This window comes from Colobus angolensis, unplaced genomic scaffold, assembly GCF_000951035.1.
Source record: "Colobus angolensis palliatus isolate OR3802 unplaced genomic scaffold, Cang.pa_1.0 Scaffold141, whole genome shotgun sequence".
In the NCBI taxonomy this organism is placed as follows: Eukaryota; Metazoa; Chordata; class Mammalia; order Primates; family Cercopithecidae; genus Colobus; species Colobus angolensis.
In genome coordinates, this window is record NW_012114500.1 from 8,027,320 (window position 1) to 8,053,953 (window position 26,634).

General features: G+C 36.8%; 1 protein-coding gene across 3 annotated transcripts in view; it reads right to left on the minus strand.

Moving 5' to 3' along the window:
- VAV3 (vav 3 guanine nucleotide exchange factor) overlaps positions 1–26,634 on the minus strand; it is a 424,388-nt gene that overhangs the window by 191,002 nt on the left and 206,752 nt on the right. For all 3 annotated transcript variants that reach the window (XM_011935219.1, XM_011935218.1, XM_011935220.1), the window contains 7 exons: positions 26,436–26,535; positions 22,209–22,304; positions 18,710–18,778; positions 16,911–16,997; positions 12,629–12,714; positions 10,945–11,077; positions 10,451–10,560 (listed from right to left, as the gene is read on the minus strand). In XM_011935219.1, the coding sequence (XP_011790609.1) occupies positions 10,451–10,560; positions 10,945–11,077; positions 12,629–12,714; positions 16,911–16,997; positions 18,710–18,778; positions 22,209–22,304; positions 26,436–26,535 (681 nt within the window). The remainder of the gene's footprint in view (positions 1–10,450; positions 10,561–10,944; positions 11,078–12,628; positions 12,715–16,910; positions 16,998–18,709; positions 18,779–22,208; positions 22,305–26,435; positions 26,536–26,634) is intronic.

Genomic DNA, 26,634 nt, shown 5'->3' on the forward strand with positions numbered 1-26,634 from the left:
GGCACATATATACCATGGACTACTATGCAGCTATAAAAAAGGATGAGTTCAGATATGGAGGAAGCTGGAAACCATCATTCTTAGCAAACTATCACAAGGACAGGAAACCAAACACCACACGTTCTCACTCATAAGTGAGAGCTGAACAATGAGAACACTTGGACAAAGGGCAGGGAACATCACACACTGGGGCCTGTGGCAGGGTGAGGGAGAGGGGGAGGGATAACTTTAGGAGAAATAGCTAACGTAAAGGACGAATTAATGGGTGCAGCAAACCAACATGGCACACGTATACATATATAACAAACCTTCACGTTGTGCACATGCACCCTAGAACTTAAAGTATAATTTAAAAAAGAAAAAAAAAAGAAAATATAAGTAGTTCTACAATGCAAACTTCACAAGAGAAGTGAAACTTGTCTATCATTATATCCCTAGTGCGTAAAACACTTCCTGGGCGTATATTGTGAAATGCACAATACATAGTCTTATTGAAAAATTGTTTCAAATATGACTTCCTTTCCATCTCCCCAACTAGCTTGCTATTGCCTACTCCCCCATGAAGAGGAAAAACTAAGTTTCTCTCATTGTTTCCATTGCAAGGATTGCCAGTTTCCAATCACAGTTTATTTTGTGTTGTATAGCCCAAAGTAGCAATTCTTATGATCTAATCATTTCTTATCAAGAAACAGCATAAAAACAGTATATGTCACACTAACTGTTAGGTTTAGACTTACAGGTTAAAGCTTGGTTATTATCATAGAATTCACTGTAGTGGAGATTTTGTCATATACTTGGAGGAAACCATATACCAAGTTGACTTAGTACAACAAACAACTCCAAAACAATCTTACTCTTTGAGTAAATGTCTACACTACCTAAACAAGCTGGAGATAGTAGCACAGTGACCACCACTGCCAGGTTAAACTCTCTGGCTGTACTATTATTGTTCATTTAAAAAGAAGGAAAAAAAATAACAGATGAAAGGCTCTGTTATAAAGCCTCAGGGAAACAAACACTAATTCAGCTTACTAATTTTGTTTGCATTTAGTTGTAACCAGGGTAATGCTTATTTGCTGATGGAAATTTCAATATCTGTCCTTTGCTCTTCACCTGCCTGTGACTTCTCCTTCCTCATAAGCATGTTCAAGAATGCCAAAAAGTGTCAAATACGTATTAAACATAACCAGAGAAAAAGGAGAGAGCTTGATCCTCACTAGGCAATAACAAAACAAGAATACTATTTAATATTTACTAATGCTTTGTCATGCATGAAATATTTTTGCATGTTTCTGGATCAAACAGGCTACTGAAAGACTCCATTTCATGACAGCTCTGATTTTTCAGAGCACTGTCCCGTGTCCTACTTCCTTTTATTGCTGCCAGTATAGTCCCCTATCCTGACTTAACTGCCAATTTTGAAAGGTTATAGACAATACATTAGATTCAGGGAGGGTTGAGCTGGCTTCAACTTGGGAGATTAATGTGAATAGGCCAGCACCATGAGACTCAGCACAGCCCAGAGGCAACGGATGGTGCCGGCATGGATTCCGCACCCATAAACAAATTCTTCGCATTAAAAACTGGTCATGCAAGCATTTTAAGGAGGAAGAAGGTGAGGTTTTTAGAGAAAATAATTTCTCAAGAAAAAAAAAAACAAAAACAATCCAAAAGGGCAGACAAATACAGAGACAGTTTATAGACTGATATTTTGGCCATTATGCCAGTAAGGCCTCCAGTTTCCAAACAGACACTGTCGGGCTTTGGACACTAAGAAAATGCCAAAGCAGGTGACAAAATGTCATCCCCACATCCAGCTCATCCAGGAAGGCTCCCCCTCTGGCCAACTTTTGACACCACAGGCTTCCTCTGCCCCTTCTGGTTTTCCTTAGTATGCTCTCCAGGGAGGAAATTTCAGAATAAATAACAGGCACAAATGGTATTGCTGCTGGGAAGAAAATGCATCAAGAACACAAAGAGCATCAGCGATTCAAAAATGCTTCTTGGCTGGGCATGGTGGCTCACGCCTGAAATCCCAGCACTTTGGGAGGCCATGGCGGGTGGCTCACCTTAGGTCAGGAGTTCAAGACCAGCCTGGCCAACATGGCGAAACCCTGTCTACTAAAAACACAAAAATTAGCTAGGTGTGGTGGCATGTGACTATAAGCATAGCTACTTAGGAGGCTGAGGCAGGAGAATCGCTTGAACCCAGGAGGTGGAGGTTGCAGTGAGCTGAGATCTCATCACTGCACTCTAGGCTAGGCAACAGAGCGAGACTCCGTCTCAAAAAAAACAAACAAACAAACAAACAAAAAACACATGCTTCTTGTTGATGTGGCTGACTACTGAGTAGAGAAAAAGTTACCACATAGCTGCTACTGGCCTGGACTCTGTGGGACCTGTCCTTTTCAATAAACCATGTAATAAAACTTAATGAAACTGGAAATTGAATAGATACAGTCTGTTCTGTGAGCAGACATTTTTAATATTCAATTAGATAGTATAATAATAATGACAAATATAGATAATTCATCCAGGTTTATTATTGACTTTTTTTAGTGAAGTAAAAAACATTTTGGAGCTAAATCATCATGAGAGCCTAAACAGGAATCACTGATACTAAAAACAAAAGAAAAAAAAAATCACAATTCTACAAAAGGCCACATCATGGTTTCATTATAGCTGAGATCATTTTGTGGTAACATATATTGACTAATTCTCTAGGCCTAAGTCATCTTATTGTGCTGTAAGACAGGGGTCACTAACTACAGCCCACGGGCCAAATACAACCACCAAGTGTTTTACTGGAACACACCACACTCATTCATTTATGTGAATCTATGGCCGCATTTGTAGTTAACTATGACAGAATTGAGTAGCTCTGACAGAGACCATATGGCTCACAAAGCCTAAACCATTTACTCTCTGGCCCCCTACAACAAAATGTTGCTGGCCCTTGTTCTAAGAGAAGAAATTTGTTGTCTCAACAGAAACTTATTTATACATTTGAGAAGATCCAAACAAACCTTCTGATGAAGAAGATGAAAAAGAGGAGAGAGAAAAGGGGATAGGTAGGGAAGACAGGCCTAGCAGTACTCATAGTGGTAGTAGTTGTTGTTTCTTAGGCCTGCTTTAGAACTCCGACAGCTTCATGCAGATACTGTAGGCATCTCCATCTGGGCAAAAATATTAACAAAGTGAATCTTTTAAATTTTCACATTTGAATGTCAAATTTGTTGCCAAACCTTTAATAATAGAAACATGGGTCTTTCAAAAATTAACAACAAAGACCAATTTTTCTGAAACACTCACTGGAGAGCTTAATTTTGAATTGATGGGTAACATGACATGGCTTTATCCTCTAAATCCCAGGACAGGTGTGGGAGGCACCTCTAAATCCCAGGACAGGTGTGGGAGGCACTCTGGCCTGACTAGCCACTCCCTAAAGGGGTGGTGAGGCAAGGGGTGCTGGTCCTCTGCAGGGAGCAGTGCTGGGTGGGGAGGGTCATGCTCCAGGTGCTGCTGAGGGTGTCAAAGACCAGTGAAACAGCAGAGGGAACAGGTGCATGACATAAGCCCCACTGTGACGCCTGTTGGCATGACAAAAAATAGACCGTGAATGGATTTCAGGTGGAAAATGGAAAAGGCGTAGATCCTTTCTCCTAGGTCTGACAGGTGGGAAAATTAAAACACACACACACACACACACACACACAAACCAAAAAAGCCACAATGAATCAAGAACATGGAGAGAGAGAGAATTGTGAGAATGCATGTGAGCCTTGAGCACCTCAGACCCTAAAACTGGAATCTGGGCTAACCTCTGTCTACATCCCCAAGGAGCAAGGAGGCCCCACATACCGCCATATGAGTTGCATATTTTTCTACAGTTTTCAGTATATAAATGAATGAGATCAGTGCTACTTAAATGACAGGCTAGATAAAATGATAACAGTCCATCCTGTTTGGTTCCAAAAATTTTATCCAAGCAAGCCAGACTACTAGAAAGAAACATCTGGAAGGGCTAGCATCAGGTTAGATGTCTATAAAAATGCCTTAGCAAAACTGCAATTACATAGTTGAAGGCTTACCTAAAAGAGAAATACTGACCTATGGCATCAACTTCAAGAATTTCAACAAATCTAATGCTGCTGGTAGAGAATAGGCTTTTCAATCCTACCTAAGGATCCACACTATATAGCCTTCTTACCATATGGGAAAAAGTTTCTCCCGCAAAGGGCTGCTGTAATATTTTGTCAGAAAATAAGAATGCCACAACTCATCAAGTCTTTTTTTTCCCTTTTCTTCGTTGTCAGAAAACTTACAGAGTAAAATTTCAAATTTACAACAAAAATATGATACTATGCTAGGACAGATCATGCATGTGAACAACAGGGACAAGATCCCTGCCCTCATGCAAGAAACAGACATTAAATAGGCAAATAGATCTAATGGCAATCCTATATTCCATGGACCCAGGCAGCTCAGCCTTGGGCCGCTAAAGGTACATCAAAATAAACAAAAAATAATTTCATTCTTTACTTAGCATTTCAAAGAACATAAAGGGAAGCTAAATTGAGATTCCAAACACCTGCATCTCAAAAGGCCTTTTCCCCTTCTCAAATCCCTGAGACGCCATAGCTATCCCAGAGCCTCACTCACACCAAACAAACACAATACTTTCTTTCCATTCCCTGATCCATGAGGCTTTCTTTTCCCCTTTCCCACATCTCTAACCATGTGGTTCAACTTAACTTCTCTTCTAATAAACAAAACAGAATCCTTATTCTTTAGGAGAAAAGAGAAGTAAAACTGAGTCGACAAGTAACAGATTCTAACAGGAAGAGGGATTGTTGGATTAAGAGAAGGCAGTAAACAGGATGCTTGGATAATTTCTGTCTGGCAATATAAATACAATTGTGAGAGAATACAGAAAAGGTGGTATTACTCACTTAGGGTAGGGGTCAGGAGGGATCTCCCTCACAAAGTAACATTTACAGCCAAGACCTGCAGGATATAGAATCACGTATTCAAACAACAGGGGGAAAGATGAGGTCTGGCAGGGAAAGCTTATGTGTGAATATCTGAGGCCTGGGCACTCTCTAAGAACTGAAACACACAATCTAACTAGAAAAAAAAAGAAACAAGCACAGGAAAAACTGATGGAAAATGGGGCTGGAAAGATGGGTGGGATAAAACCAGTCAGGGCCTTCTTCCATCCTAGCGAAAACTCTGATGTTATAGCAAGTACAATAAATATCCAATAGAGCTTTCTAAGTGGGGTAGTCTTAGCATCGGATGACTCTGATGCTTGTGAAGAAGGACTAGTGGGGAAGAAGTAGGGAATGCAGAAGCTAAAGAGACATGCAGAAGATGTAACCCAGGGGTGGCAAGAGAGAGTTCAGGCAGGTGTTCAGAGGTGATGTGCAGAGATTAGTGAGAGATTGATTACAAGAGGCGAGAGGGAGCTGTATCAAGCACAATTCTTGTGACTCCATATGTTGATCCTTAAGTAAATGGAGGTTTAAAGGAGGAGATGATTTGAATAGAAATATCAAGAGTTCAGTCCTGAAACTTAATCCATTATATACTAACAGAATATTATTATATTTAGAAATAATAATACTTAAATTCAATTGCAACAGCTCCCTCATTGTTATAAGCCCAGGGCTTCCAACAGTGTCTGGCATCAAGGCAAGTACACGATAAATATTTGCAGAATGAATAAAATTTCCTCTGGTAATTCTCTCTCTGGTATTCAAAGTATCTGAGCAATATCTTTAGATTAAAACAAATTATGTTTGATGAAATATAACTCTAGGTTTGAAATGTGAGAAACATGCTTTTTGTTTTTATCATATAAACTACAGAAACTAAACTAAAAGAAAATATTCTTGTCTAGTGGAGCCTGAGTTTGAAGATAATACTTGGAAACACTGTTCTATTTGACCTCTGATTATTTAAATTATTCTTTTTAATTCTGCAGCATGTGTGCTTTTTATTGTGAGTGACTTCAAATTCCTTCTGGAAGTAGACGGGGAATAAATTAGAAAGAAACACTGTGCCTCAGATTAAATGTGATTTGTGGAGCTTAACGGCTACATTCTCGCTCCCTGCTCCATCCCAACAGGGAAGCTCCTCTCAGGGCTCATTCTGGGAAATGCAAAGCTCAGGCAGGGGCTGCCCCTCCGGATGACCAATAGGATAGTGATTCCTGGTCCCAGAGTCCCTCTGGAGCTCTAGAATCTCCATCCCCCAATTCTCATTCTCTTCTTTCCACTACCATTAGTCCTTGTGTTTAAAAGATAAACATCCTGGGCTAGTATTTCAGTAGACAATGCCTGACCTCTATGCTATTTTCTCTTAGCTAATTCATGTAGAACTGTGCCAGGCACTTATTTCACAGTCAAGACATCTTAGATACTCGCAGTAGTGACGGCATATGCATCTCAAAGGGTCTTTCTTCATTCAAGGGGGTAAATGAGAACTGTTAGAATTTCAAGAACTGGGCCAAGGTCGGTTAGAAGAAATTCTAGGCAAGAGCACCTTTCATTTCCCTTCAAAAAAGCACTACAAAGGCTAATTCTGAATCTACCCGTGACTACCATATGTGATGCTTATGGTATGCCTCTTACTTTACCTATCCTTTTGCTAATTTTTCTTTTGTAAAAAAACCCTTTTTTTGCCATTAAAAGTAATGGCAAAGGCCCAATTACTTATGCACCAACTTAAATATAATCATACTTCTTTATTTTTTACTCAGGTTTAACTTACTCCTGGGACATTTAAGAAAACTGTCTGATCGCTAGATCCTATTCACAGTGAGAAAACAAAAACAAAAAATACAAAATACCCAGACTCCAGTTTTAGATGCCAAGATCTGAGTCCAGTTGCTTATTTTAGCATCGTTATGGATAAAGAAACTCCTATGAACTGAGATCTTCACACCATCAAACTTGTACGCATTTGCTCAAAGGCTCCTGTGACTGCTAGTTTCCTGAGCTACAAAATGGGTATGACAAGGTTTATTAATTTAAATCTCACAGAAAAATTCATAAAAGCACAATGGTTATATTGGATTTGGAGAAAACATATCCATAGCTTCTTAAAACAATTTTGAACATTGCTATAGGCAGTTATATCCATATTTTCCAGCACCATTATGAAAACCAGCTTAACCCAATAAAACTATTTGCCATTCTGTTTCACAGATGACTAAATGGAATTGTGAGAGACAGTTAGTGACCAAAAAAAAAAGAAAACTCTTTTGGAATAAATAAAAGTAAGCAAAGCATATTGATCAGCCTCTTAAAGATTTAAATACCTTATTTAGATTATGGCCCCCAGAACTACAGCCCTTGCACTCTATTTGGTATATTTTGTTCAGTAATTTTTCAACAACCTCAAGAACGTATCAGTCCTGCTACCACTTACCACAAAAATAAAAAAATAAAGGGAAAAAAATCCTCCTGCCCTATCCAAGTGGGTCACTGCTACTTTTCTCTTTGTTCAGCCTTTCCTACGGAGGTTTGCCAGGTTCTAATGTGGTTCACTGCGTATTTTAAATGCTGGAAGTGGTTATGGTCAAAGAAGGTCAGAGAACATGACTGCTGAACAAGTATGAGGACGTGCTTGGGAGAGACAAAGGCTGAGATTTAGGTCACCTCTGGGGAGAATATTTGGGTTCACCAGATACTTATTGTTTATTAGTGTTCATGCTTTTCCACGGCCTTATTTAATGTTCTAAATTAAGAGCCTTAATTTAGAGGCTTAACGTAGTATTTTAAGTGCCTTAACAGTGATTTGCAATAATTTTAAATAAAAATGATCCAATCATCCTATGAACAGAATTGCCATCTTCTGTAAATAGAAATGGCAAGCATTTCAACACTCTTAAAAATATCAGCTCCCTTGATTTCCCTCCACCCTCTCACCAATGCCTCCCTTTCCTTTTCAGAATTCCTTAAAGCAATAGTCCAGAGTGCTCTAGGGGGAACTCAAGGGACTCATGTTGATGCTAAAGACACTGGGAAGAAGCCATCCTGTGGAGATACACCAGGTTTGCTGTTCTTCATGCATTGTCATTGATGCTGCAGGAGTTATTTTCTTCTATTCTCCGTGACTTATCAAAAAGGATTTAATAATGGATACAGATTTAATACATGGATAAAATAATGGATAAGCAGCAAAATTTGAACCATAGGCAAAATCAAACTTCAGGATTTACCTACGTTATTCTATTTTTATGAGCATCAGACAGGCAAAATCTGTCTTATAAAGCTGGAAGCAGACATTATCAGGGCTTTCCTACATGATGAACTTCAAAAAAGAAGGAAATAAAACAATGGAATATTCTGATGCCTGCTCAGATTTTATTTTACCATATATAATATAACCCTTATTTATAGAAGCCCTCAACTTCAACTCTGAGCAATTCTCCAAAAAGATACTTCTACCCTCTCACTATCTGCATGGACATTCAATAGAACTCTAAAATAACAAAAACTACTTCTACTGGTGTGTTATTATATTGCTGAGGTGTCAAATTTCTCTCTCTGTCTTTTTTTTTTTTTTCCAAGACAGACTCTCAGTCTGTTACCCAGGCTGGAGTGCAGTGGCACAATCTCAGCTCACTGCAACCTCTGCCTCCCTGATTCAAACGATTCTCCTGCCTCAGCCTCGCAAGTAGCTGGGATGACAGGCATGCGCCACTACACCTGGCTAATTTTTGTACTTTCAGTAGAGATGGGGTTTCACCATGTGGGCCAGGCTGACCTCGAACTCCTGACCTCAGGGGAATCGCTCACTTCAGCCTCCCAAAGTGCTGGGATTACAGGCATGAACCACTACGGCTGGCCATCAAGTCTCTCATATCTAGAAATTAACTGTTTGTTTTATGGCAACTGAACAAAATAGTGACTGATACGTCTATCATACAGTCCAAGGAATCTGTCTGCTCTGGGACATGAAATTCAATTTTTCTCCTCTGTAGACAGTCCTTCACTCACCTGAAGATTATAAAGGCAAACAAAACCCATCAAAAAAATGATAGCCTAGCATATAAGAGTAAAGGCTCGAGATCAGCTCTATCTTTGTATATTACCACTAACCCCAGCATCCTCCCACTCCAATTCAAATTGTTCAACTCCAAGTGACTTCCTAAAAAGAAAAATTAGTATACTGAAAGATGTTACGTAGTTTTATAAGTACTCATAAGTATGCTAGAATCCCAAATGCAATTATTATTAATAATAATAGCAATAACAATAGATATCACCTATTGTTCAATATCACATGGCTGCTATTGTACTATTTGGCTAGCACTCTGCTGATACATATTACCTAGAATTTGAAGTAAATATCATCCCTAGTTTACAGATGAGGAAACTGAGGCTGTGAGAGGTTAAATAACTTAGCTTTCATCGTGCAGCCAGTTCATGGCAGGGATAATAGATGAATGCAGAAATGACTATAAGCTTAAATATTTTGGCTATAGAACCCTGCATCTCAAAATGTTACATAAAATAACCTTGAGAATCTTTATTTTCCTAATTTCAGAACCACAATAAAACATCCTATTCCTACCTCTAGTTTACAATAACATGAGCATTTCTTAAAGAAAAAAACTGATAGAATTTGTCAACAAATGGTAAATAATCTTAGAACCCAAATGAAACAAATTCCAAATGTAGTTTTCCTTAATTTCACATTTTGCTAACAGTTTTATTTCAGGGCATCCTATATATTTCCATGAAAAGGGTTATTGTGCACCTTTCAATCCTTAAACATCAAAACTAAAAAGAAACACCTATAATGACATGTTCTGGTTATTACATCTCTGTATGCCATTCCTTTTGAAACAGAGTTGATTTATTTTCCACCTCTTTGTTGAGCTTCCTCCTCAATAGAACTAAAAACCACTTAAAGAAATCAAGCCCGTAAAGCATTCCTTAAATACATGAAGCATTTTAGCCAAGATTCAAATGATAAGTGAGTGAAAACAGAGAATAATTCAATCTTTCTATTAAAAATAAGATATATACATTTACATATCTGTTTGTGTAAGTACACATGCAGGTATTTCTATTTAAAGGTATATAATTTAAAAAATATAGTTATTACATAAAAAGTTTATCATTAGAATAATTAATATTTTCTTGGGCTGCTGACAGCTAAAGAACTAAAACAGTCCTATAAGAAAGTCAAACAGAAGATTAGAGCTCCCTCTTTCTTCTTTTTGAAGGAATTCAACAAAACTCCTCTCCCAGGAGACCAAAGTTATCAAGCAGCCAGCAGCCTAGTAGCACTCCTGAACACAGCAAAACATTTCCCTTGTCTCTGTACACATTACACATGCTACAAGCATTAGAGTACACTTATTGGTTGTTCATTATTCATAAGTGATTTAAGTAGTAAAAATAAAAGCACTTTTAAAAATAGAAATACTCACAAAGCCATTTCAAACTGTTCCAGCCATTTCTTCTTTAAATCTTTTGTTTTGCAATAAAATTCTAACCCATTTTGTCCTTGGGTATGGATGAGGTAGAAGCCATAAGACCACTGTTAAAATTAATATTCTTTAGATTAATATGTGTCATTAACAACATTATGTTTCTAAATTCACAAGAATATCACCATAACTATCCAAAAACCCCTCACAATATTATCAATGTACAAACTGAACAATCAAGCTTACTGTAGTCAACTTCATATCTATAACAATTTCTGTGCCAAATGCATTTTACTATCTGGATCATTAGGGCATTAGAAATGATCAGATCTGGCATTATCCAGTTATTTCTCACAAAGGTATGTACCTAATCAATCTCTAGAAACAAAAACATCTGGATTGATAAGCCACATCTCACATTAATGTATTATCATACCTTTCCTTAATATTCAAGATTATAAGTAAATTACACTTATTAGTTTCCAAAAAGTCACCTTTTTATTTTCTTTATCGGTTGTAGGATTATTGGCTATCTTGTACTGCTGAAGATCTATTATTTCCTTCATTTCATAGTTATCACCTTTTCTCTTACATACGATCACTGCCAAATCAAATAAGAAGATATGCCTGTGAAAGAGAGACTGATTAATTGATTGATTTTAAATGGTTTAGAAGCATATGTATTAATTTTTTTTAGTAAAATAAAATTAAAGCAACCAAATGTTTTTTTTCTTTGCATTAAAGACAACAGGTAGTATTACACATTGAAAACAATGGGGGATTTATGGTTATAAGAACTGTGTGTATCTTGGAACTTCCTTTTACCTTGTAAATGGCCTCAGTGTGCCTTTGTGCCTTGGTTTCCTCATTTTAAAAATGGGCAAAAATCATAATAAGAGTAAAATACACACTGCAGAGTTGTTGAAAGGGCCAAATGAGATAAGCCATAAAGTTTGCTCCTGAGCAATTACCTTCTTTTTTAATTTAAAAGCTAAAAACGTATAGAATAATATTAATGACATCAGTAGCAGCTTCTACTGAAGTTACTAGGAATCAGCCAGAATGCCTTGAGAAGTGTTGTTCATCCCTTTTACAAACATGACTCAATTTAAATCCCCAAGACCACATGCTGGGTAGGTACCGTTTACCATCTTCATTTTACTGAGGAGGAAACGGAGGCTTAGAGAAGTTAGATAATTTGCTCAAGGTCACATGGCTAGTGAGACATGTAACGGGATTCACAAACAGGTCTAATTTTGGAAACTGTGCTTTTACCCTCTATGTTGTTCCTCATGATTTAACTGACCACCTAAAAACACAAATTGAATGGTATATGAGCCAAGTGTAAACTGCAGAAGTTACAGTGAAATTCCCATGTTAATACTTTTTTCTTATTAAGAACAACATAACTTGGGGGAGAAAATAAACCTTAAAACCGCATCACCCAGTACCAATACTTGTGTATTTTTATAAACTCTCAGAGATTAACACACTTTTTTTTTATACACAATGATAATGACATATTCACAGGGCTGTAACACTTGCATCACTTTTAATGTCTATTAAACCAGAGAGTATTTTAAAGGACCTGTGGAGCCAGGGTTATCGAGGTGGAAGCAAGAGCTGATGCTGCCCCCTGCTGGCTTTTGCTTCTCCAAAGATTCCAGGAAATGATCACTGTCAACCACAAAAACCTGTTTGACGATCACATGTATACATAATTAAGGACTCTGGGCCAAGCTTACTAATCTTCGAGAACTGCATCTGCAAATTTCCCTCAAGAAAATATTACTACATGATTCTCACTTGGTCTTCTTTCTTAGGGCATTTTTCTATTATTTTCAGTTATTTAAAAATATATTCCAAAAATTCAATGATGTTTTTACGGTAGTTACCTGTTCTTACTTTATCGCTCTTCTCATTTTAATGTATCCCAGCTGATCATCTATACTTGTTACTTCCTTCTTAATAACTTAAGACAAATTAATAGATACCAGAACCCAGGTGGGAATGCCTAAGATAAACTAAATTTTAAAAATTTAGAAATCATGGGTTGGTCTGTCTCCTTGTACTTCTTCCTTTTTTCCCCTACTTCACACTGGAAGAACTGTCTGTTAGGTTTTCTCAGTTTTCTGACACTAATTACTTATTTTCAAAATAGAATTCTTCGTTTCTTACCTTTCTTGTTTTGTATGCTTGTCTAGAGTGGTTATTCGAATTTCACCATCTCCCTGAGGCCGTCCAAAAAGCAAAACTGGTTGGTTCTAAAATATAAAATGTACATGTCAGAGTTTTTCATAATCACATTAAAATAAAAACAAATGCTAGTAGAGATACTTACTCAAGACAACTACCTTATTACAATAAAATTTTATCATTTTTTACACTTTTAAAGCATATTTATTCTAAAAAGCTCAGATCTACATGATAAATAAGTCTGTCCTCTGTAATGCCAGGGGGTATGTCAAGGACATCAGTTGATTTTAATTATTATATATTCTTAAAGGGGAAATTAGCTATGAAAAGAAAGACTCAACTGGAAGGGTCCAAATTACAAGACAGTTGGGCAACTAATATGTTTTTAGCATCTACTGTGTGCCAACCACCGTAACAGTTGTATGGCAAAATGATACAGACACTGCCCTCGTGAAGCACATTGCCCAGTGCAGGGACATATATTCACAGAAGCAAGAAATTACAAATGCACAACTGCCATGAAGGAGTACAGAAAGGGGTTGGCTGGTGGGGGCAGGTGCTAATTTGGTCTATAAAGTCCAGACTGGCTTTCTTGAGCTAGGACCTCAAGGATGAAAAGCTCTGACTTAATGATTTAAAATAATGAGCTATTTTTCCCAGAGGCTGATAACTAATTATTTTTAAGCGTTTATGAGCACTTCCTGTATATGCTAGGGGAAAAAAGAACTGACTGAAAATCACTAACATCCAGGAATTCCATTTTAATAAAGGGCAGAGATGTGTGATTAACACTATAAATATAAAAATAAATGTTTCTTATCAAAATCCCAGTGATGTTTTCTGCACAAATAGAAAACTCCATTCTAAAATTCTTATGGAATCTCAAGGGATTCTGAGTAGTCAAAACAATCTTGAAAAGGAACAAAGCTGGAGGTCTCATATTTACTGACTTCTTTCCAAAACTTATTGCAAAGCCACAATAATCAAAATCATGTGGTACTGGCATACAAAGAGATATATAGACCAACAGAATAGTAGAGAACCCAGAAATAAGCCCTCACATATATGGTCAAATGATTTTCAGCAAGGTTAAGACCATTAAATGGGGAAAGAATAGACTTTTCAACAAATGGTGCTGTTAAACTGGATATCTACATGTAAAAGACTAAAGGTAGACCCTTCATTACCTACACCGTAAATAAAAAATAACTAAAAATGTTTCAAATACCCAAACATAACAGTTAAAACTATAAAAACTTTTAGAAGAAAACAGGGAAAAACCTTAGGACAATGGATTCAGCAATGATTTCTTTGAGATTGATAAATGAGACTTTGTCAAAATTAAAAACTTTTGTGCATCATAGACAATATCAACAGAGTGAAAAGCCAACAGACACAAGAAAATATTTGCAAACCATGTGTCTTATAAGGGATTGATATTCAGGATACAAAAAAAGAGCTTCTACAACACAATGACAAAAAACAACTTGATTCAAAAATGGGCAAAGCACTTGAATAGGCATTTTTCCAAAGAGGATATACAAATGGCCAAGAAACACACAAAGACAATATTCAACATCATTAATCATTAAGAAAATGCAAATCAAACCCACGATGAGACATTACTTTAAAACCATTAAGATGGCTGTTATCCAAACAAACCGAATAGTAAGTGTTGGTGAGGATGTGGAAAAACTGACACCTTTGTGCATTGGTAGTAGGAATGTTAAGTGGTGCAGCTGCTGTGGAAAATGGTATAGCGATTCTTCAAGAAATTAACATAATGATCATACAACCCAGAAATTCTACTTCTGAGTACATAACTAAAAGTGAAAGCAGGCACTTGAATAGATATTGGTACATCTGTGACAATAATAATATAATAGTACTATTCACAATAGCTGAAAGAAGGAAGCAACCCAAATGTTCATCAATGAAAAAAGTGAGGTATTTATATAAAATTAGATATTACTCAGCCTTAAACAAATGGAAATCAAAAAAATAAAATTTTGACACATGGCTACAACAAGGATGAACTTTGAAGACATTATGCTAAGTAAAACAAGCCAGTTATGAAACGGCAAATATTGTATTATTTCACTTGTATAAGGTGCCCATAGTAGTTAAGCTTATAGAGACAGAAAGTAGATTGGTAGTTTCCAGGGGCCAGGGAAAGAGAAGAACGGGAAGTTCATGTTTAATAAGTACAGAGTTTCAGTTTTGCAAGATGAAGTTTCAGAGATGGTCACACAACATCATGAATGCACTTAATGCTACCGAACTATAAATTTTTAAAATAATTAGAATGGCAAATTAATGCTATATATATATTTATAGCATTAATGTGTATGTGTATGCATATATATACATACACACGCACACACACACACATATATATACGTTTTATTTTTTTGAGATTGAGTGGGAGTCTCGCTCTGTTGCCCAGGCTGGAGTGCAGTGGTACGATCTCAGTTCACTACAACCTCTGCCTCCTGGGTTCAAGCAATTCTCTTGTCTCAGCCACCCCAGTAGCTGGGACTATAGGCACACGCATGTCTGGCTAATTTTTGTAGTTTTAGTAGACACGGGGTTTCACCATGTTGGTCAGGCTGGTTTTAAACTTCTGACCTCAGGTGATCCACCCGCCTCGGCCTCCCAAAGTGCTGGGATTACATGTGTGAGCCACCACACCCAGCCAATGCTATATATATTTTACCACAATTTTTAAAGGCTACACAGCTGTCCAAGAAATATGCTATGGAATTCTAAAGAGGAAAAATAATAGATTAAGAAAAGGGATTTATTTTAGATGCACCTTGAATAAATTTGATAGGGAATAATAGGAAAAAACATACTAGGCTCTGAGATTACAATTGAAGGCAGAACTGTAGAAATGTATGTCAAATTGGAGATCTTGTAATATAGCAAAATATCCACAATGTAAAGCGTAGGGACAGTTATTAGCTGGAGGAGTTCAGGAAAATAGCTTAAGTCCAGATCACTGAGGACCCTAAATATCAAGACAAGGAATACTGACTGAATCTTGAAGACAATAACAAAAAAATCTTGACAAATTTGAGAAAGAAAGTAAATTGAGAAATCCACATTTTGGAACTGCAACTATGTGAAGAGATGATGAGAGGCTATTGTGACTGGAAAACTGGCAGATGATGGTGTCCTGAAATGGGTATGTGGCTGCATGTGTGAAAAGAAAGAGACAGGTTTACAATGTTTCAGAGAAAACAGCGATGAAATTGCTCTACCAAAAATGTATCCTAAATTCACTCATCTCTATTTGCACTGCCCACAGATTAATCCAAGGCTGTATCCTCTCTTGAAACAGCTTCAACAGCTTGCTGGCTGGGCTGCCTGCTTACAGGGTCGTCTTGAAATGTCAATCAGTCTGTTGTAATACTCCATGATAGAAACCTTTTAATAGCTTCCCACTGCAGTCACAGTAAAATCCCGATTCAGCATCTTGGCCTACAAGGCTGTGTTACACAATTGCCCTGCCCATCCCTCATGGCTCAGAGCCCACCATCCTTCCCTTCACTCTCCATTTCCCGCCACTCTTACCTTTCAGCTTCTTGAATACACCTGTTTTTTTCCCCAACTCTGAGCATTTCACCTGCTACGACTTCTGCCTGGGTCACTTCCCCCTAGATCTTCGAGTGGCTGGCTGCTTCTTATCTTCTAGGTCTCAGTTCAAATGACTTAAAAGGACTTTTTCCAACCAACTTATCTAAACTAGGACTCCCCTTATAATCTTCAGTTATAGCAGCCAGTTCACAGCACTAATCTCAGTATGGCATTTTTAACTCTTTTTTTTTTTATTTTAAACTGTCTCCTCAATCTTTTCTTGTTCACAGTTACAGTCCCAGACCCAAGCAAAGTGTCTAGGTCATAATAGTCACACAGCAAATATATATAAAATGAATAATAGGAATCAGCCGTGAGTATGTATGGGGACGAGGGAAAGAAAAGAAAAAAAAAAAAAGTGGACTCCTATGTTTAGATTCAGACTGCTGGGAGAAGAGGCAGAGTGTGACTAAGGTAAAAGGGGCAAGCCATCACACAGTCCCTAGACACGAACAGGTCGCAGGTGCCCTCAGACACCCACATGAACACTGCCAAACAAAGGGATTGGCAACAACATCCAACAGTAAAAACTTGAAGGTAAAAACTATGTTTTCTTCAACAACAAATCCTAGAATGTCGTTGATGTGGGGGTGAGGGGAAGCGAGATGGAAAGATAATTACATACCAAATTCTCTATAGATAGCTGAAACTGTTTAATTTCACGAAGGGTCTCATTATCTCTTTTCACTTCATTCACATATTGTGCCAAGTCCTAGACAATAAAGAAAGGGGTAGAAAAAGAAGGCACACTAAGATTAGAGATGCAAACTGCTTTGAAAGAAAACACATCATTAATTCCATTAGTGGTAAAAGTAACCACTGCAACTTTTCAAAGACAATAAAATGAATGCCCAGTCAATCAAAGCTGCATCACAGAGGCAATTTTAAAATGTCTGAAGTACAGCTGGGAAGACTGAAGAGCTGTCATTTGCCACACCACTGAGAAGAGTCAGGATGTTGTTGCCTTAAAAGACAAAACAAAATATACCACAATAGAGCAACAAAAAGGAAACTAGGTCGGAAGAATAGAAATTCCAAGCACGTTAATTACTGACCTTGAGAGCATGATATTTTTACACAGGTTAGAAAGGGCAATCATGAACAATTAGCAGGGAGAAAAGTAACCAAAATTTAGATAATGAATCTAGCAAGACTGTTTTATTTTTGCAACCAGTTAAAATCTTCTTAGTTCCTGAGAGCATTCAGTCAAGGAAACCAGTTCAATTTTAAAGAGTTAACCCGTATATGGATTCAGGAGAAGTAAAGGAGAGGTGAGGAACTAAATAGCACAACATGCTGGAACTAAATTTAATTCATGAATTAAAGTGAACAAAAAATGCTGGCCGTGTCTCTCCATGTGCCTTCACCTATTTTAAAATGTCTTTTCTCATATTTGAGGAAACATTAGCTAATCTTTCCATACTGTAACTAGCTATTTTTGTTACATGCGCTCCAGATTTTCCTGTTTTCTGAGCTCTTTTTCTTTTTTCTCTACCCTCTTAAATTCATCTGCAACAGTAGGGACAGAACTCTGCAAAAAGCAGTTCCTAACTTTGTTCTAAATAGAAGTCTGATTTTTCATAGGATAGATTCATAAATGACTTCTTTAAAAACTGGAACTTGGTTTGACTTTTTAATAATAATAAATAATTGTGTGGTGTTTCCTGTTAGTGATAGACAATCAGCTAAACAGCAAAGCTAACACGAATTGGTACAAGGACACAGCTCAGTAATTATGCACTGCTCTGAGCAGGGTCACCTTGCCATTTTGTTTTTAAGAACAAATATTTCCCTACGCTTTAAGTTACTGGCAAATATCTCATTTCAAAGTCATTTTTATTCAACATAATGTGGAAACTGAGGTTTTATATATTCCCCAGTATGTTCAAAATGTCTGTCTTTATCTATTCATAGTTCTTAATTTTCATATTTACCTGAAAACTGAACAAACTGAAATGCACTTGTATTAAGTCATAGCATCCACAAGGATAAACCTAGCAGATATCCTCATATGAAGAAAATAGTCACATGGGGCTCTGAAGCCACCAGCTGGCCTACGACTTACACAAGCCAACGTTTTCTATTAGTCACCATGAAAAGAATGGGAAAAATACCATGATATTAAATAATTCCTCATGGTTATGAAAGTTACTATACTTGTATCTAAGTGATTTTAATATACTTCTAGTTTTATGTGTTGTCTAACAATTAAATCCATGCAAGGATACCTATTCCAGTAAAAAAAAAAAAAAAATCCAGCTGTCCCCACTAAAAGCAAATGTGTATTATACATTAGGATGTCATAATATTATTTATATATATTATTTTATACATATATATTACCATATATATTAGCAATTTGAATTCCATTGTCTTTAGGCAAGAATAAAAAATATAAACAAGTTACTGATGAATCTGCCCTACCTTCATGGCATCAAGAGCCAGTTTCAGATTTGCCTTCTCAGTCAGATCAGTGGTATGTTTGACCAGTTCCTATTTGGAAGATATGGTTTAGTACTACTTTCTCAAATTAAAACAAAGACATACTAAAGAAAACATTTTTACAAATAAACCATTATTATTGGTTTTCTCTCTATAGTGCGATAAATCTAATATGTCTGGGCTCCATTTCCATAAAAAATTTCAAACTGCAAGACCAACTAGACACCAAAAAATCATGAGACATTTTCTTTTCAAAGATGAATCTGAATTCTATCCACCACCATTACACTGACATTGATCCCTATTGTTATGAAAGATTCCATAATGATTAAAATCATACTTTTTACTCATTATTATTCTTGGCTTCTCTATAGCTTTTGATTCTTTTGACTGCATCCCTCCTTTCATTTCAGGGACATCGAGATGTTCTATTTGTTGCTGTTATTGCTGTTACAATTGCTTATCTGTCCATCCTAAATTTCTGCCTACTCCTCAGTCTTTCATAGTTTCTTCATTTGCTTCTTAGAAAGTTATTGTTCCTTAAGTTTTCACCCTAGTCCTCTTTATTTTACCTTATTTTACATACTCTACAAATTCTATCACAACCACTGTCATAATGTCAACTATCACCTCATGGGCCAATCACTGTCAAATGTACGTGCTCAACCCAAAATTCACACAGTCTTGGACTCATCCGTCCAACTAAATGGTTCTACCTCATTATTTCGAAGGCTCCTCAAATCCAACATTCCCCAAACTTAATCCATCTTCACCCAGAATCCTATTCTTAGATCCTGTTTCTGTTTTATTGAATGATGGCACTTCCATCAATGTAATCACTTAAGCCAAAACCTAAAAGGTCCCAGACTTCTCCCTGTTCTCTCTCCCTCACTATGTCCTATTGATGTTAACTTTGATCCTGCCCCCTTGGAACCATCCTCACTGCCACTAATTAGGTTCTGATCCTCGCCATTTTTCAAACAGATAATTATTTGCCAAGCATGGTGGCTCACACCTGTAATCCCAGCACATTTCCAGCCTGAGATTGGAGGATCACTTGAGTCCAGGAATTTGAGACCAGCCTGGGCAACATGACAAGACCCCATCTCTACAAAAAAAAAAATTAAAAATTAGCTGGGCAAGGTGGCATGAGCCTGTAGTCTCAGCTACTTGGGAGGCTAAGGCAGGAAGACAGCTTGAGCCCAACTGCAGTGAGCCATGACTACACCACTGCACTCCAGCCTGGGCAACAGAGAAAGACCCTGTCTCTTAAAACAAACAAACAAACAAACAACAAAACCAGGTAATCATAATGAGCTTCCGATTGGCCTTTCAACTTGCAGTCTCTTCTCACTACAGTCCAGTCACTCTATTGTCATCAGGGGTAGGTTTCCATAATATGAATCAGATCCTGTCTCTAACCCTACTCAGACTTCTGTGATGCCCCACGAAAGCTTCAGGTTGTCACCCATACCTCCTAGACACCTCATGATCTGAATTCTGCAAACTTCTCTCAATTTCTCTTTCCACTTCCACCCAAACAACTTATATTCTATTCATACTAAATTAACTGCAATTTTAAAATATGTTCTAATATCTAATCCCATTAGAAATATTATTTTTTCTGCTTACAAATTTCTTCCCCTCTGATCTACTTATTGACCCCTTACTCTTCCTTTAAAGCCCAACTCAAGAGTTACTCCTCTGGGGTGTCTTCTATGGCAGAGGCCTCTACTCAGTTCCCAGCTTCCTTATACATAATTATTTAGGCCTTTATGCATGCTGGTTCTGTACCTTGTATGTACCTACTACATTGTGTTATACTTGGCAGTTTATACTTCATTTTTCCTTTCTAAATGATGAGCTTTGTCTGTCGTATATCATGAGTGCCTAATACTATGTTTGGCACAGAGAAGCCACACAAAAATCTTTAATGAATCCAATACTACCAGTGTTTCTGCTATAAACAGGACCTAAAGACGAGTCTATTAAGTATAATAAATCCATCAAAATTATATTCTTTTATTCCTTAAAAGTTACTTTTACTTCATTAAATAAAAATTGTTATTAAAGTTCCCAATCACCCACTATAAAATATTCTGCCCTTGTGAATCTGTGATTTCAAATCATCAAGCATTTCAAGTGATTTCCCCACTAAAGTACAGTAATAAGTAAAAAAGTCCAAATTGATAACCACATTTGTTCAACAAATTTCTAGACAACAAATAAATTTTACTCCATAGAATTCTGAGAGGGAAAAACATTTCTAGAATTTTTATCTATGTGTAGTATCCAAAATAAAACTTTTCCTATTTTAAAAAGTCATCATGAAACTAAATATACTCTGAAAATTGTAAATATAAAACAACCCAAGGGAAATTAGGGGGAAAAGTTTACTGAATTTCAAAAAAGTATGGTTGTATTTTATACTTTCATAAGTCTGGGTAAAAACCTATAAGGACCAAAATAGGTATTTTTTAAAAGCTGTACCTTCTAAAATCTTCAATCGATACTTGACTACACCAAAGTTACAAAATAAATTATTATCTTATTTTGGATACATTTTTAGTTCCAGGATGCCTTGGAAACTGATTGCCTGAGTCGTCCTTATTATTTTTTCATAAAATCCAATTTGATTAAGTTGCCTTGAGTTTAGGTCTCATAAATGTTTTAATGCATTTTTAAGGAATAATCAGGGTTTGAATTTTTCTGATTTCTCAGTAGAACAAAAATAGAGATGACTAATAATTTTGCAGCTACAGTTCAAGAAATTTAATATACAAGATATACAAAGCACAGCCGACACAAAATTGTATTTCACATACAGGTAGTAGATCTTTTTAAAATGACATTTCACAAGCATCAGCAGAGTTGACAGACTAATGCAGTAAGACATTTCTTTGGAGCAGAACTAATGAGTCTCCTGGTATAGCTATCAAATTAAATTTATAAGACTCTCTACCCTCATTAGAAGACTAACCATGGAAACCATAGCTTTGTGGGTTATAACAAGAATCACTTCAAAATAAATGTAGTCTTATTATAATTTAGTATAGTAGAAAGCAATATGGAATGTGACACAATTCTCTTTAGCTGTTATAAGGCAAAAGGTCTAGTATGATTAATCTGCCAAAATTCAAGTGCACTGCAATATTGACATGCTCATAAATGAATACTGATAGCTATAGAAGACTTGGTTGAAAAAATATTTTTATTTGTTTTGACTTGTTTTTAATTAGTTTCTAGCCAGTCCTGTTTTAAGGACACAAAATATGATTTATGGCAGCTACTGAATCATCTTTGCTAAAAGGAAGAAAAAATGTCCAGCTGTTCTGTTATTTCCCACTTAACTATAATAATAATTCAAAATGTTAAGGGGATTGGGCCCAAAACATGGAATATCTGCAATGTAGTTGATGCTTCGTTAGTATCTTGTTGAGTGAACAAATGGACAATAAACAAACTGTTTTAAGTTACATACCTGGAGGAGAAGGTGGTACTTTAAAACACGTTGCATAGGAACCACAAGCAAGTCTCGAAGAGTAAATTTCCCATTATTTGCTCTTTTGGAACATTCCTAATGAAATGTTTTTAAAAACATTTTGTTAGAGAGTCATAAACATTAAAAGATGCAAAGGCCATAAGCAGAACAGTTACTATACAGTAAATGAGTGTGTTTCTCTCCTTAACAATCCTTCTCTGTAAATAACAGAAAGTATCTTCAATTAAAAAAATAAAAATCTTGTAGTATTTTAACTCCAAATATGAATCAAATAGAACTATTTTGTGTATGAAAATTATTTTCTCAGCCAGGCACAATGGCTCATGCCTGTAATCCCAGCACTTTAGGAGGCCAAGGCGGGCAGATCACGAGGTCAGGAGATCGAGACCATCCTGGCTAATATGGTGAAACCTCATCTCTACTGAAAATACAAAAACAAAATTAGCCGGTCATGGTGATGGGTGCCTGTAGTCCCAGCTACTCAGGAGGCTGAGGCAGGAGAAAGGCGTGAACCCGGGAGGGAGAGCTTGCAGTGAGCCAAGATGGCACCACTGCACTCCAGCCTCGGCAACGGAGTGAGACTCCGTTGCAAAAAAAAAAAAGAAAAAGAAAAAAGAAAATTATTTTCTCTAGTGCAAAATCATGGCCTCCCAGTGTCTTCTTCAGTTTATCTTTATCACTGTACGTCCCACCAATTTCCCACAGTGGACCTATAGAACAGGCATCAAGAACACAACCCTACTCATCAAAACTGTCATTAGTCTTCCCACCCTCATGCCTTGGCTTATTCAGTTCCATCAACTATGATGTGCTTTGTCCAGCCTCCAGCAAAACGCATCTTCCTGTTTAAGAACTATAATCCTAGGCCTTTCATAACAATTACAATCAAAATTGTGTGTACTCTCTGTCTTGTGGGTCTTTTAATTATTATCCTATGTAATATCTACCCCAACATAATTTGTGCTGTATGCCCCTAAGAATATAGTATTTGCTTAATAAGTATTTACTGAACTGAATGAAATGGAATATTTGACTTTTAAACTTTGCTCAAGTATAAATCTACTACGAAACTCCAAGATTTAGAAGCCTCAGATTGTATCTATTTTAATTTCACCCTCTTCTTTCCTAAAGGTTTATTTTAAAATAGTATTGACTGGTTTGCTCTTTTGATAATAACTATGACTTTGAAAAAATTATTTTGACGTGTCAAAGAATTCACTTAAAGCCAAGATTTGGCAACTGTTGCTGGTGTGACTTTAGACAAGTCACTTTCCTGATTTTACCATTTCTCACATAACTGGTGTTCTTCAAAAAAAAAACACAGGGCCATACAAATATTATTATTAGTGAGCAACCTCATAAGTCCAAAATCCTCACGCAATTGTACATCCCAGCCCAAGGACCTTTCCAGTTCATAGACGGAGCTGTGCTTTAAAAAATACACTTTTGCTCATACGTTTGTTTCTTCTTTGCCCACACTTACTTTTTCTGGCACATGGAATGATATATTATCAGAAGCTCCAAAACAAACACCATTAACTCTAATGATTAGTGACTAATCAGGCAAAATGAACTGGGGACACATCCTGACATGTTAGCTGTGTCATCAATTACTGCAGTTCATTAGAAGGATAACTATTTCAACCGGTTTCTTACTTCTACAGATTACAGAGAGCTCTGGATCATGGGTCTCAAACAGGAAGTTAAATTGTTAGTATTACTGTAATGAGTGGATCTTATCTCCTCAACTGCATTTTAAGGCCCTTGGAATTAAAGTTGTAGCTTATATTTCTTATGTTATGCCGTCCCAACACAGTGTTAGAAACAGAAATATTATACATTTAGAATTCACTGTATTATGGAAATTAGTGTCAACATGTTGAAGAAAAAAATGAGTTCCTTTACATTCTAAGTTGCAGGCTCAGGAAGTAAAGAAACCAACATTGCTGGCATTAGCTACACCTGGGAGATAGAGACTGAAGTGTAAAATGCTTATTCGTGTTGAAAGTAAATAATGGGTAGAAAGAATCCTTCCAAAACATCCAGTCACTTGCTTAGCCTCAATTCAATTGTAAAGGAAAATAAAATGGGCTAGGATGAGCCAGGCTTATAGGGCAAGACAAAGAGATTCATCACCCTTCACCCCATGTTACCTTGGTTCCAAAGTAGAGAAGAAAAAGACAAAAAAATCAACAAGAACAAAAATAACCACAAAACAGAAGACACAAAGAAGACAGAGAGACACCAAGAATAAGGCAGTTTTTCCTTCTATCATGCTGGGGCTTGTGGCGGGCAGCTCCAACTGAGCATTTGTTGAAGTGTTACATTAAGTATCCGACTTAATACTTCCAAATCAGGACTATGGTTAGAAGTGGGAGCTTTTAAGCTGAGGAAAGGACAGCAGGGGCAACTCACCCTGTGCCTTTCAGACTCAGCCTGATGTCCTCTCTTTCCCTAAGATGAACACTGACTGCAAAAACTACATATTTAGAGTCCCAGAGTATGGTCATTGGGTAAAACTTTGACAATAACTCTGAAAGAAGGAAGAACAACATTCAAACAAGACTGAGAATATAATGGAGATGTGATTGACAACTTGCTGACTCCTATCTGGAAGCACAATTTTATATCTTTATTTTAAGAAAAACTGCTTTAATGTTGCCCTATTAGGAAGTATGTGTATGAGTTGTAAAATTTAATTTTATCATCATATTTTTAGTCACAGTGGTTCACAGCTCTACACTTAGTAGGCTCGATTCTCCAAAGAGGAGCAGAAGTCTTTGCGCTAACAATGTTACAAGGATGATATTTAGTGGTGACCCAACCAGTCTTCAAGTCAACATAACGAAGGAATATTAAGACACAAAACAAAAAGATCATGTACCTAGTACAGTTATTTGGTAGCCGAACTGTCTAAGCAATAGTTTCCCTTTGTGGGAGTTGTGGGCTATGAAATCACACCAGAGAGGCAAAACAATGAAGGGCTTCTGATTTGAAAATCACCTGCCCATTCTCCCCTGACCTCAGTGCTACACTGAACAAAGAATAGGAAAAGGGATATTAAAGAGGCAAATAAACCACACACTGTTATTTAAGAGCTGGCTATATATCTCTACCTGAAATTTAGTGAAATTTAAATACATGGATAATACAACAGCTATATTCAAATACATGGATAATACAGTAACTGATATAACAAACATTGTTCAAAAGTTCTTTGAAAGCATGAACTCCTCGAACTCCTCTTCAGAAAAAAAAAAAAGAAAAAAAAAACATGACTTAACATAGGTTTCTAGACTTAATTCTATTGTGATCATGCACTCTTGATTATACTGGCCTACGTGCCATTTCTCAAACTTCCCCAACTATTCTGGTCAAGACATACCAATTGTTCAGGAATGCTCTCCATAGAATCTCATCTATCAAAGCTCATCCCATTCTTTGGTGACTTAACTCAAATGCTGCCTCTTCAGATGAATCCTCTACAGTCTTCCACACTGAAGTGGGTAGATTCAGTCTCACAGAAGCCCTATTGTACAGTGCTTATCACATGTTATTTAATCCTATCATATTTGTGTTTGTCTTCTCTTCCTTCTTGTGGGCAATATGCATGCCGTTTTAATACATCTGACTCTAAATGTCATATTTTTAGTAAACACCTTTTTTATTTTGTTGTTTTTCATACAGGGTCTTACTTTGCCACCCAGGCTGGAGTGCAATGGTGCAATCATAGCTCACTGCAGCTTCAAACTCTTGGGCTCAAGTGATCCTCCTGCCTCAACTTCTCAGGTAGCTAGGACTACAGGCATGAGCCACCCCGCCCAGCTAACTAGTAAACATTTTAAATCTACATATATGTTATGTAACCTGTCTTACTCGTCCTGTACTTCTTATCATCTATGCAAGTTACAATCTCTCTGAACTTCTGCTTTCTCATAAGGTGAGAAAATTAATTGTACCTATCTCAGTCAGAAGGACCTAAGGAGATAATGCATGGAAAACATAGGGCCATAGATGTTAGATTTTTACGACTGTTACTATTACTACCATATTACTATTTTATAGAGCGATTTAAATATTTTATAAAATTGACATGAAAATGTATTTAAAACAATGGGAAATGTACTGCTGCACTGACCATAAAGAGAAATACATTGCTTTTAGGTTTATTTTGCTTTATGTCATAAACCAAAAATAAATAGGCACCTCTAATTTCAGTTTGACATCTTCTTTTGTCTTAGAAATGTAGTCTAAACTAGAGATGGCTGACTCTACTCCACTGCAGTACTGCCCGTAAATAACCAATCTGAAAGGGAAAAAGAGAAGAAATCTGTAAGACAAAAAACAAGAAGGAACTGGAGGGGGAAGCAAGCAGAATCTTCATCTCTTTAAAACCATAGTTAGG